General features: G+C 46.8%; 1 protein-coding gene across 15 annotated transcripts in view; it reads left to right on the top strand.

Annotated features, from left to right (window-relative positions):
- Positions 1-3696: 3696 nt before the first annotated feature.
- The window catches only part of camk2g1 (calcium/calmodulin-dependent protein kinase (CaM kinase) II gamma 1), a 101189-nt gene continuing 92385 nt past the window's right edge, over positions 3697-12500 (top strand). For all 15 annotated transcript variants that reach the window (XM_062525855.1, XM_062525862.1, XM_062525865.1 and 12 more), the window contains exons 1-2: positions 3697-3862; positions 4890-4984. In XM_062525855.1, coding sequence (XP_062381839.1) covers positions 3798-3862; positions 4890-4984 — 160 coding nt within the window. In that variant the 5' untranslated portion in view covers positions 3697-3797. The remainder of the gene's footprint in view (positions 3863-4889; positions 4985-12500) is intronic.

The raw sequence follows: 12500 nt of genomic DNA on the forward strand, positions 1-12500 counted from the left end.
CAATGAGAAACTGAACTGCTTATTACTTTTCGAAAGCCTTAAAGAACATTAGAGCAGGTGCACTTTTCTGCTTTTATGCACTTCTGATTAGATGCCAACTGCATTTGTTGTCTTACTTGTACTCTGCACAATGATAATAAAGATGAATCTAATCTAATCTATTCTAATCTAAGGTGCCTCTTGTCTTCTGTTGCCATAGGGTTTTTTTTTGTGTTATGGCTATAACTGTGTAAATCACGCACACACACACACAGTGGCAATTCTAGAGATTTGTAACAAGGGTGGCCCTAGTGGGGCACTGGTTAATTCTAGGGGGGCATCTAGATAAACAGAAACAGGCTCAAGTTGTTAAATTAGCACACATGCATGAGTGAAACCATGCACCAAACATCATACTCATAAATTGAAGGACAAAGGCCATACTCTCACATCAAATGTCTTGAAATTGGATAAAATGTTAAATACAGTTTTCAGCTATTTTTTCAGCATTTTACAGCTCTGAACAAAACCCGTTCAGGGATTAGGCCATTTGAGCAAAAGTGGAGGTGTGAAATGTTTTTTTTGCCAGTGGTCTGGTTTTGGAATCCATAATTTCACATGTTCATAAAGTTGTGACCAACTATATACAGTATATTTAGCGTTCAGGCCAACGAATGTGGTGAGGTAGCCTACATGGTAAGACACAAAAAGTGCCTGGCCTACTTGTTTGGAAAATGCAGATGTGTGGCATTACATTTGTGAAGTCTTTAACTGCTGATGTTACCTTTCAAAGTACTACTCGACAGGTTTGTCTTTGACAGGGGTACGTTGTTTCCATGTGGCATTTTAGTTTGGATGGTTTTATGCTCTCATGTGCACCCCACAAACAGGGGTCTCCATATTCTATCTTACTTCTAGTATTAAGCGTTGCAGCCAACTTGCATTTAACATGATATCTACAAGTTATGCATACTTTTAGAACATTAGCTCCCTAAAATCATATCTAAGATGACCTGTCACATAAACATTGTCAATGTCCATGGCATGGCAATGACTGACATATGCTATGAATAAAGTTTATTAAAATAACGGGCCAATATTAGATCTGATCAGGTAGCATTTTAAACTGGTGATTTTTAATTTCTTTTTAACCACAAGCTCCGCGACCCATCACTCAGATCAGTACCACAACCCACTTTTGGGTTCCGACCCACCAGTTAAGAAACACTGGCCACTGGCTATGTAAACTTTCCACAATGTCAATATCACATTAGGGCAGTAGACTATTTACAATACAACATACTCAGTGTTGGCTATTTACAATACAACATACTCAGTGTTGGCTATTTACAATACAACATACTCAGTGTTGGAAAAATGTGCCTATATGATGTTATTCCACAGTCACAAAACTGGGTTTTGTGTGTGTGTGTGTGTGTGTGTGTGTGTGTGTGTGTGTGTGTGTGTGTGTGATAAGATAAATGGGCACTGGCAGATGTGATAGGTAAATATATGTTTGCATGTTAGTGGAGGCAGTAGCCTGTAGGCCTATTGTAAACTCACATGCTAAAAACAATAAGCCATGTAGCTTAAACTGCAAGCATGTTTGCTAGATTGCTTATATTTCTGAACCCTGATTTCAAACTAGTGTGCTGCAAATGCATCAAGAAAGGTCTCGCCTTTGACTGTAATGGCAAATCGTAGACTAGGATTTTGGGGTGGCACCTGGGGTGGCCAATTGAATCTCAAGGGTGGCCTGTGCCACCCGGATCTACCCCTCTGGCTACGCCCCTGCACACACACACACACACACACACACACACCGGAAGTCACCAAGACTCCATGGTAGGCTACATGGAACCATGCGCCACAGCTCAGTGTAATTAGCCCAACCCTCAGGAGCTGATGACTGGCGCACAGGATGCATGATGATACTTTACAGTTCAGACAGGTAGACAGAATCAATTATGAATGACAATGCGTGAGACAGGTCTGTTGAAGAATGGCGTGTCCAGCCATAAAATCTCTAGATTTAGACATTTTTACTTTCCCTTAGAAGGCGAAAATGGAGAAGTGCAGTGACGTTCTACAATCTTGAGACCCATCTGCAGACATAACTAACAACTGGACCTGTTATCCTCAGTGAACCAGACGTGTTGTTGAGAGCTACGTTTCAGGACACATTAAGACCTTAATCCTCATTCATGTTCGGTTTTGAATAATGACAGGACAGGAGAGATATATGGTGATTTGACTATCTGTCAACCAGCTCCCGAAACACTGGCTGCATTTAGGCTACCTTGGGAGATGGTTGACGGGGAGCACCATTTAAGGACATCCCATCTTAAACAGACATTTAACGACCAGTCTAACTTGTAATGTTATCAAGACGAATGAGTTTGCATGGTTCCTGACTCAGTTTAACTATCACCGAGAACCAAGAGGAAACTTTCCTTTTGGGCTGTTTTTTCCATTCCCCGGGCCTTTTTTTTTTTTTTTTAATTGGGACACCAGTAAGAGGTGGTCTTACCATTTGCCCGTTTGACCATTTGACATGGCTCTTTTCTTGCTCTTTGACAGAAATGTGTACCCATGCCGTAGCAGGCCTCCTTCCACGATGATGGAGTTAACATCCGATTCTTAACCTCAACATGCAATAACCATTTTATTCTGACATAAAAAACAGTCCGATATCCCGCGATGTTAGCCTACTGTAAGCCAGCTCATCAGATCATCACATGTATTTGTTTTACTGTTACAATTGTAACGCAGGTCAGGAGCCCTTTTGTGTGCGTGCTCCGACACGGCATTAAAAATTTACGGAGGCCGAGTTCGCTGTCTGTGACAGCGACCACTGGAAACAAGGGCGCAGAGGTGCAGGATCCTTCGGTTACGTCAGAGCGGGTTACTCAAGCTTATTCAGCAGTAGGTAGCATTACATGTAGGCCTATGACATCTGCTTTTACCCACTAACACGAATGGAAAACGAGTTGCCAATTTGAACAATTTCAACCATTTTAAATCGACTTCTTAGACCCGTGTCGTATGTGGCCATATTATAAGCTTAACAGGTAGCCTATTTCTGTATACAAATAAGTGTGTTCTACATGGAATAGTAAAGAGCAGCTGATCTCTATTCCCTAGACTGTCCCTAGGGCATTCAAAGGCTATAGCCTACTGCGCTGGGGAGAATGCATCTGTTATTTCTGCAAGGATATTGAGTTTTTTAGAACGAAAAAAAAAAAAAATGCATTAAATGCGTAGAGATGCATACATTAGGGCTTTTGAGAGGCTGAAAGCATTTTCCATGTCTCATGTCAGTTCATATCCCTCATCATCTATAATATAGTAGCCGACTATTATTATTAATAATATGCAGCAGTTGCAGGCTTATTCTGGGTGGTAGGCTACGCCTGAAAGTAGTCTAAACTTTATGGTTAAAGAAGATTTAGTTGTACAATGATTTCAACTTCAACACGTGTCGACAGAGAAGTGTACCGTCTGGACTTGAACATTTCGGGCAAACCGTACAGATGACGTCTTGTATCAAGGCAACGCTCGAAAACTGAACAGCCACCGTTGCAGTCACCGATAGTCGTCATCTCGGCTTGGCTCAAGCCCCGGAGCTGGAAACTCTCGCGTTAGTTAGCGTTATTTGCTCTCCACCCCGACAACCCTTCCTACCCTCCCTTCCCTTCCCGTCTGTGTTCCTCTCTCTCTCTCGGTGTGAGGCACATGAAATTCGGAGGCGATCTCCTCCCGAAACCCCGACCGCAGCAGTCATCGAAGCAAGCAGCGAGACCCCCTCCCCACACAACATGGCTACAATTGTAACCTCGACCAGGTTTACCGACGAGTATCAGCTTTATGAAGAGCTGGGAAAGTAAGTGATAGTTTCATTTGAGATGTCTTCCGTGCAACTTGGTCTTTTTTTTCTACAAAATCCCATTGTCTTGCTAGGATGTTGACAGGAAGACAGTGACTTGCAATGACTCTCAAACCTCCCCTGGGCTGTGCGAGGAGCGTATAGATCAAGTTGGCCAGAGATATGCACACCCTACATTTTATCTGCTATTGTTGTGCCCTCTGTAACGGATTAGGCTACTTGCGCATATGTTGCATGTATAGGCTACCCGTGTATCCTTTGCTAGGGCTTAATGGACGGGGAACCATTCTCGCAGATACTTTTCCTATTTCTCTCGTGGCTGCTAGCCTGTCATTTTAATCTCTGTTTCACTGGTATGTTTTGTTACTAATTGGAAAGCGATTCGCGCAGTTCAGAGGAGATTACATCGTGGCTGCAATCGGACTACTGCGCGATGAGAAGGCAGAACGGGAAATGAAGCGACTTTTATGTTATAATGTAGACTACGTTGCATAGTTTACTGCTGTGACGTTGCTATTTCAATAAAAGAATCGGATTGAACATTCACAGGGGCCAAGCAGAATGAACGAGATTAGATGCGTTTGTTTCCTCAATGTCTGACTTTCTAGTGGAGGTTTAATAGCACTGCCAGCATTGCATGGGACTTCGGTGTCAAACGACTTTACAAGGCCATTTTGTCGCTTTTGCGACGTTTAACTTACTCTGTACCCTTCTAGCAGTAATATTCGCTAATCCATGTGTATTTAAGTCAAGATAGTATTCACAAGGCAGTAGATACGCTCGCTGCACGTCTTGCATTCATTTGTGAGCAGCTACGTCAGCAATGATTGACAATCCTCTTTTTCCGTGTGTGTGTGTGTGAGAGCGAGAGCGCCCGCGCTCTCGTGAACGTGCGTGGGTGCGCTTGTGTGTGTGTGTGTGTGTGTGTGTGTGTGTGTGTGTGTGTTTCCCCTGTGCGTGCGGTTTCTGGTTTACCTACCAGAAAAGCACGACTCATGAACATTTGTTAAAAAATATTTTGCAGGGGTGCCTTCTCTGTGGTCCGTAGATGCGTAAAGAAATCCTCAGGACAGGAATATGCTGCTAAAATCATCAACACAAAGAAACTATCAGCAAGAGGTAAGAGGAATAAAATCTTTAAATACGACTGCCTCTGCTCAGATATCTGGCCTCTGCAGAAGGCAGCAGCATGCTACCCTACTGCTGTGTTGACTGTGTCTTATGTGGGTGACTGGGCTGGCTTATGCGGCCTTCCGCCGGCTGGTGGTGAAGGAGACATGACCCTCACTTTTCATTGCGGGTGCAATAGACCTGGTGTATCTCCTGCAGTAAGGTGTGTGTGTGTGTGTGTGTGTGTGTGTGTGTGTGTGTGTGTGTGTGTGTGTGTGTGTGTGTGTGTGTGTGTGTGTGTGTGTGTGCAAGCCTGAATGGAGATTACAAACTGCTCCATCCCTGTGAAGCACCCCCCCCCCCTCCACACACACACACACACACACACACCCAACCCCTCCCCGTGTTCCTTCTCTTGCGCAAAGTTTATCAATACCATGTGGCAGGAGGCAGGAGGCAGGAGAGGCTGTGGACTGGCTTCCAGAAGAAACCTCTGCTTCCTATTATGTACAAGTTTAAACACACCAGGCTTGGGCAGACCAGACACGTGGTGCAGAGTGGACGGACCAGAGCGCTCGGAACGTCTTTAAAGAAAAAGAGAGAGAAAAGACAAATGATCAGCACGGGTGCTGGTGTGGGTTCAGGGTTGTGTCACACTTTAATTGAGCAATACTCTCTCACACACACTCACACACACACACACTCTCTCTCTCTCTCTCTCTCTCACACACACACACACACACACACACAAATACACACACACACACACACACACACACACACACACACACTCACATACTCATTGCTTTTCATTCATTTGAGCAGGTAGCTGCCAGTACCTGGGTGAATCTCAATAGTTTATAGATGTGAGTGTTGTTAGTCATTTTGAAAGATAGAGGGAGAGAGACAGTGTGTGTGTGTGTGTGTGTGTGTGTGTGTGTGTGTGTGTGTGTGTGTGTGTGTGTGTGTGTGTGTGTGTGTGTGTGTGTGTGTGTGTGTGTGTGTGTGTGTGTGTGTGTGTGTGTGTGTGTGTGTGTGTGTGTGTGTGTGTGTGTGTGTGTGTGTGTGTGTGTGTGTGTGTGTGTGTGTGAGGCTTCTACTCGAGACACTGTTGAAGTATAACTCTCCAAATGCACTTGACTCTTTCTGCTCTCTGCTACGTGCATGCAAATGCATAGCAGCGGAAAGGACTCCAGTACCGGCCCGCCTCACTGTTGGCCCGCGCGTGGCTAAGATCTGGGCCGGATCCGGCGCGGGCTGGCCCAGAACGGGCCGCTTCCTGCCAGAGGCGTTGTTGGCAAAGGCCGTTTTAGTGCTCGAGGTGTCATGCGACCCGCCGCAAAGGATGCTGGGTATAGAGAGCGCGTGCAGTTGGGACGAGCGTATGGGCTGATGTGGCAACAGATTGCCGTGGCGACGCCGCCTCATCCGAGACATCGGGTCAAGCCGCTCTCCAGCTGTCAGCCGGATGTCCATCCAAAAAAAAAAGAACGAAAAAAAAATGAAGCACGTCTGTTGTAGCGGTCAGCAGTGTCGGTAGCGGCCATCTTGGAAAGGTCAGGTGTGTTCGAGAACAGACGTGCGAGAGACTTCCTGCCTCCTCTCCTCCTCCGTCTCCGACACTCTGCTCTCCTCCTCTCTCTTTTCTTCCATCTCTCTCTCTCTCTGTCCTCTCTTCTCACCCTTCCCTGTCTCCATATCGCTCACCTTCTCCTCTCTTCTCCTCCTCTCCTCTCCTCTCCTCCTCTGCTCTTCTTTTCTCTTCTCCCCCTCTCTTCTCCTCCTCTCCTCTTCTCTCTTCTCTTCTCCTCCTCTCCTCTCCTCTCCTCTCTCCTCCTCATCACTCCGTGAGCCTCTCGTTAGCCCCCCTCCATGTTTAATTGACAGACGAGGCCGCGGCCCCTGCCCCGACACATGTCAGCTTTTTTACATCAAAAAGCCGATACGCAAATTGTTTAGCATCAGAGTGCAGAGGGCTCACGAGTTAATGACAACAACAATAAGAACAGCAGTGAGGAGGGGTGGAGGAAGGGTGGAGGAAGGGTGGAGGAGGGGTGGAGGCTGGGGATAAGTGGTGGTGTGCTTTGGCTGTTGTAGCTTATGTCAGGGCCTGTCAATTAAGAGCTGCCTGTTTCTCCATGCTCAGCGCTTTGAGGGGCTTTGAGCGTAACTCTCCCTGTCAGAGTGCAGTGCCACGCACTCACAGAGTCCCCCATTCTCTCCTTATACACTATCACTATCACTCTCTCCTTATTCACTATCACTCTCCCCTTATACACTATCACTCTCTCCTTATACACTATCACTCTCCCCTTATTCACTATCACTCTCCCCTTATTCACTATCACTCTCTCCTTATTCACTATCACTCTCTCCTTATTCACTATCACTACCACTCTCTCCTTATACACTATCACTCTCTCCTTATTCACTATCACTCTCTCCGTATTCACGATCACTCTCTCCTTATTCACTATCACTCTCTCCTTATTCACGATCACTCTCTCCTTATTCACTATCACTCTCTCCTTATTCAATATCACTATCACTCTCCCCTTATTCACTATCACTCTCCCCTTATTCACTATCACTCTCTCCTTATTCACTATCTCTCTCTCCTTATAGACTATCACTCTCTCCTTATTCACTATCACTCTCTCCTTATTAACTATTACTATCCCCTTATACACTATCACTATCACTCTCTCCTTATTCACTATCACTATCACTCTCCCCTTATTCACCATCACTCTCTCCTTATTCACTATCACTCTCTCCTTATTCACTATCACTATCACTATCCCCTTATTCACTATCACTATCACTCTCTCCTTATACACTATCACTCTCTCCTTATTCACTACCACATTCTCAATCACTCTCACGCTCTCACCTTTTCTCTTCCTCTCTCTCCTTCACTCTCTTTTATACTCTCTCACTCCCTTCCTCACTCACTCCACCACTTCACACTGGCGTCCCAGTGTAGGACACCTCGGATGGACTGTGGCCCAACTTCGGCCTGGATTTGGCCCAGCCGTGGCCTGGATTTGGGCCTTTGGCCTGTCACAATGACCAGCAGAGTGGACGAGTTCCGTTTCGGCTCTCACACGCCAAGTTTAGAACCATCCGGCGCATTTCGACCAATTAGTCGGGCAACTTGAAAAATGTCCCAGTTCTCAGTGTCATTCTGCAGTTTGGAGAGGAAGCGGTAACCACCACCGCAGTCTGCTATCCTATCTTGCAGTTATATTTAGTTTAATCAGAGAAGCCACTGAGACGTAGACAGAGGTCTCTTTTCCAAGTGAGCCCTGGCCAAGACAGGCAGCACCTATTGTAAACATACAAATACATGGCATTGCTCACTGCCCTATGTTGATCACCCATTGAGGAGGCTGCTCCCTGTTGGTCAAAAATGAGCTAAGACTAGGCTACTGTGCTTCACAATACTCAGGGACCACAAATTGAAAATTTAGCGAACCTTTAAGGTTTTGAACTTCTAAATTTGAAAATTTTTGTGTAAACATTTCTATTTGTTCGATTTTAAACTGTATCCCAGTCCAGTATGATCTATATAGAATTACCTCACTAGCCTGTTTCTGAGTGCTCACAAACAGTTCACACAGTGAATTCAACAGAAATGAGAAGTGGTTTGACAACGTGTGTGTGTGTGTGTGTGTGTGTGTGTGAACATCTGCTGAATATGAACACACCTCTGACCGAAAGGCCTGTTAACAGAGTCCGCTTCTGTCTCAGGATGTACTGTATCAGAGGCCTCTAAACAAACAGCCTCTCTCTCCCACTGCAGTGCAAACCTTTCCACTGGCCTGGGCTGCACGCTGCGTGTGTGTGTGCTCGTGTTTCTTATTTAGGGTGCGTGTTTGGACAGGATGCGCATTCGACTGATGGATTTGGGTCAGATTCGGGGCGAACCGACTCCACTTACTGCTTGGGTCCCTCGGAGAAAAAACTAAAAACAAGCACGCCGTAGTTGCCGTGGTCACTTTCCCAAATGCAGGCAGCATACTGTGTGTGTGTGTGTGTGTTTGTTTTCGTGTGTGTGTGTGTGTGTGCGTGTGTGTGTGTGTGTGTGTGTGTGTGTGTGTGTGTGTGATGTAGGGCATGCATTTGGAACATAGCCACGATCGTCAGCCATGAATCCTCGTTTTGTTTTTTTTGGCTTTTAGATTGCCGACAGCCACACCACACCACACCACAGCACAGCACAGCACAGCACAGCACAGCACAGCACAGCACAGCACAGCACAGCACAGCACAGCACAGCACAGCACAGCACAGCACACCACACCACACCACACCACACCACACCACACCACACCACACCACACCACACCACACCACAGCACAGCACAGCACAGCACAGCACAGCACAGCACAGCACACCACACCACACCACACCACACCACACCACACCACACCACACCACACCACACCACACCACACCACACCACAGCACAGCACACCACACCACACCACACCACACCACACCGTGTGATCTGGGTTAGGACTTCGTGTTCTCATTGGGACAAACACACTGTGATGGGTCCTAGTGTGGACAGCATGAATGTGCACTGCTCAAGCAGCCCTGCGCACTTACACAGGCACTGTGTCTCAAATGGCGCACTTCAGTTCTGCACTTAAAATACTTATTATTTTTTTTTCAAACTCACAGTTGACAACATAAACTGTTCACGTTTTGACACAGTATGACCATGTCACGGTCGAATTGAGGACACCAATAAAATCATATTTAAACGACACGATCGTCATTTCCGTGAAGTGCACGGAGGTTAGCATTTGACGACACTGCACTATTCTGTTAAAATGTGCACACTATGCCAGTAAGCACACGGGGCACATAGGGTGCTGCACGAAAGTGTACTCACGGAAGTAGTCGCTTTGAGACAGAGTGAGGGTCTTCATTGGTAATGCTTACTCTCATTATGCACTATCACTCTCTCATTATACACTATCACTCTCTCATTATACACTATCACTCTCTCACTCTCTTCTTTTATACTCTCTCACTTCCTTCCTCACACACTCCTTCACTCTAGGGTCTTCATTGGTTATCGTTAAACACCCCGGCAGATCATGGATTCTTGTTTTGTCAATGTTAGTGGTATAGAGACTCAGACTCTAGACTCACTTTTTATATGAATATATAAATATGATATTACAACATAATACTATGTGTACATCTATGCACATATTATATTATATTTATTATTTGTGTATATAGATTTTACTACATACTGCAATACATTGCTATATGTTTTTTTTGTTTGTTGTTGATTTGTATGCTTTGGCAACAGTTTCTTGAAGAGTGGTCGTGCCACTAAGGCCTTTTTGAGTTGAATTGACTCCGTAGCGTAATGATGAAAGGAGTGAACGAGGTGGTGAAAGTGTGCTGTCATGTGGTGAGATGCGGAGTGGTCAGGCAGAAGAAGGGGAAGATTTCCATGTCCACACACACACACACACACACACACACACACACACACACACACACATGCGGCAGAAGAAGGGGAAGATTTCCATGTCTAGACTTCAGGGCTGATCCTGGGCAGACGTGTACCAACTCTCCCACAGAACAGAACAGAAGCGCTCCTGCCATGTCAACATGCTAAGCCTCCTTTCAGGGTGATTATGAGGAATACAAATCAGTGGCACAGCCCCCACTCCACACACACACACACACTCACTCACTGAAACTCACACACACACACACACACACACACACACACACACACACTCACTGAAACACACACACACACACACACACACACACACACACACACACACACGCACACTGAAGCACCCCCCCGCCCCCACACACACACACGCACACATACAGAAGATACACAGAAAGAGGTGTACAGAGAGATGCATGTGCACACACACATGCAAAAGCACATTAAGAGATGCGCACACACACACACACACTCTCTCCTTCCCACCCCTTCACTTTCTCCTGCCCTCTGCATCTCTCTCCTCCCCCCCTCCTTCACTCTCTTCTGCCCCCTGCATCTGTGGGGGAAAAGGGGAGACAGAGATAAGAGATAAAACACAGAATGAAAGATAGAACGAGAGACAAGAGTGAGAAAGAGGAGAAGGGAACACTGTCAGTTTGCTGAAAACCTCTCAAAAATCTGCCGTTTTCGCCGTAATAGCTCCGTGATTGGAGCCTCTGACCCGGCGCTTGTTGCCAGTAGCTAGGCAACCGTTTGCATCCCCCACCACGTCCAACCTCCGCACGCTCGCTCGCTACCTACTCCCCCTCCCCCCCTCCTCTTCTCCCGCCACAGCCTATTGGCTGGCACTGTGGATGACACGGTGAGGTGTACGTGTTGAGAGAGAGAGAGGGAGGAGAAGAAGTGAATAGGAGAGGAGAGGAGAGACTGAGAGTGCAGATGAGGAGGAGGAGAAGAATATATGAGAGAGGGGGAGAGAGAGAGAGAGAAGTGAATAGGAGAGGAGCAGTGGAAGAGGACAGGAGAGACTGAGAAAGTGCAGAGGAGGAGGAGGAGAAGAATATAGGAGAGAGAGGGGGAGGGATGGGTAGAGGAGAGGAAAAGGGGGAAGACTGAGACAAAAGGACAGGAGAGAGGGAAGAAAAATGGAGAGGAAAAGAGGGGAGGGAGACAGAGGAAGAACAGAGAGAGCATGAGGAAAAGAGAGAGGACAGGGAGATAGAGGGATAGAAACTGAGAGAACCTAAGAGAGGAAATGAGAGAGAGCGAGAGGGACAGAATGAAGAAAATCTAAGGAAAGAGAGAGATGAGCTGGGGAGAGGAACTCTCTCTTAGGTAAGAAGAAGAGAGAGAGAGGGTGAGCTGTGGGGAGAGGAACTCTCTCCTTGGTAAGAGGGAGAGAGCGAAGAAGAGGAACTCTCTCCTTGGTAAGAAAAGAGAGGTAGAGAGAGATGGAAGAGAGGAACTCTATCGTTGGTAAGAAGAAGAGAGAGAGGGAGAGAGAAAGGAACTCTCCTTGGTAAGAAGAGGAAGAGAGAGGAAGACAGGAAGAGAGGAACTCTCTCTTTGGTAAGAAGAAGAGAGAGAGAGAGGAAGACAGGAAGAGAGGAACTCTCTCCTTGGGAAGAGAGGAAGAGAGAGGGAGACAGAGAAAGGAACTCTGTCGTTGGTGAGAGAGAGAGAGAGAGAGAGAGAGAGAGAGAGAGAGAGAGAGAGAGAGAGAGAGAGAGAGAGAGAGAGAGAGAGAGAGAGAGAGAGAGAGAGAGAGAGAGAGAGAGAGAGAGGAACTCTGTCGTTGGTAAGAAAGCTCCCTAATCCCCTGGCGGCTCTGGGCCTGCCTGCCTGCCGTGCTCCAGCGCCTGAGTCTCTCGCCCAGGGCGGCCGCAACACGTGAGGACACGGCCGGCTTAGGGAGTTAGAGTGGCTCTCGCTCCGCCCCCCCTCCTCCTCTCACTCCTCCTCATCCTCCTTTCCTCCTCCTCCTCTTCCTCCGCCGCCGCTGCCTCACCTCACCTCTTCCCCATCCCCCACAG

The sequence above is a fragment of the Sardina pilchardus genome, chromosome 22 (assembly GCF_963854185.1).
Source record: "Sardina pilchardus chromosome 22, fSarPil1.1, whole genome shotgun sequence".
Lineage (NCBI taxonomy): Eukaryota > Metazoa > Chordata > Actinopteri > Clupeiformes > Clupeidae > Sardina > Sardina pilchardus.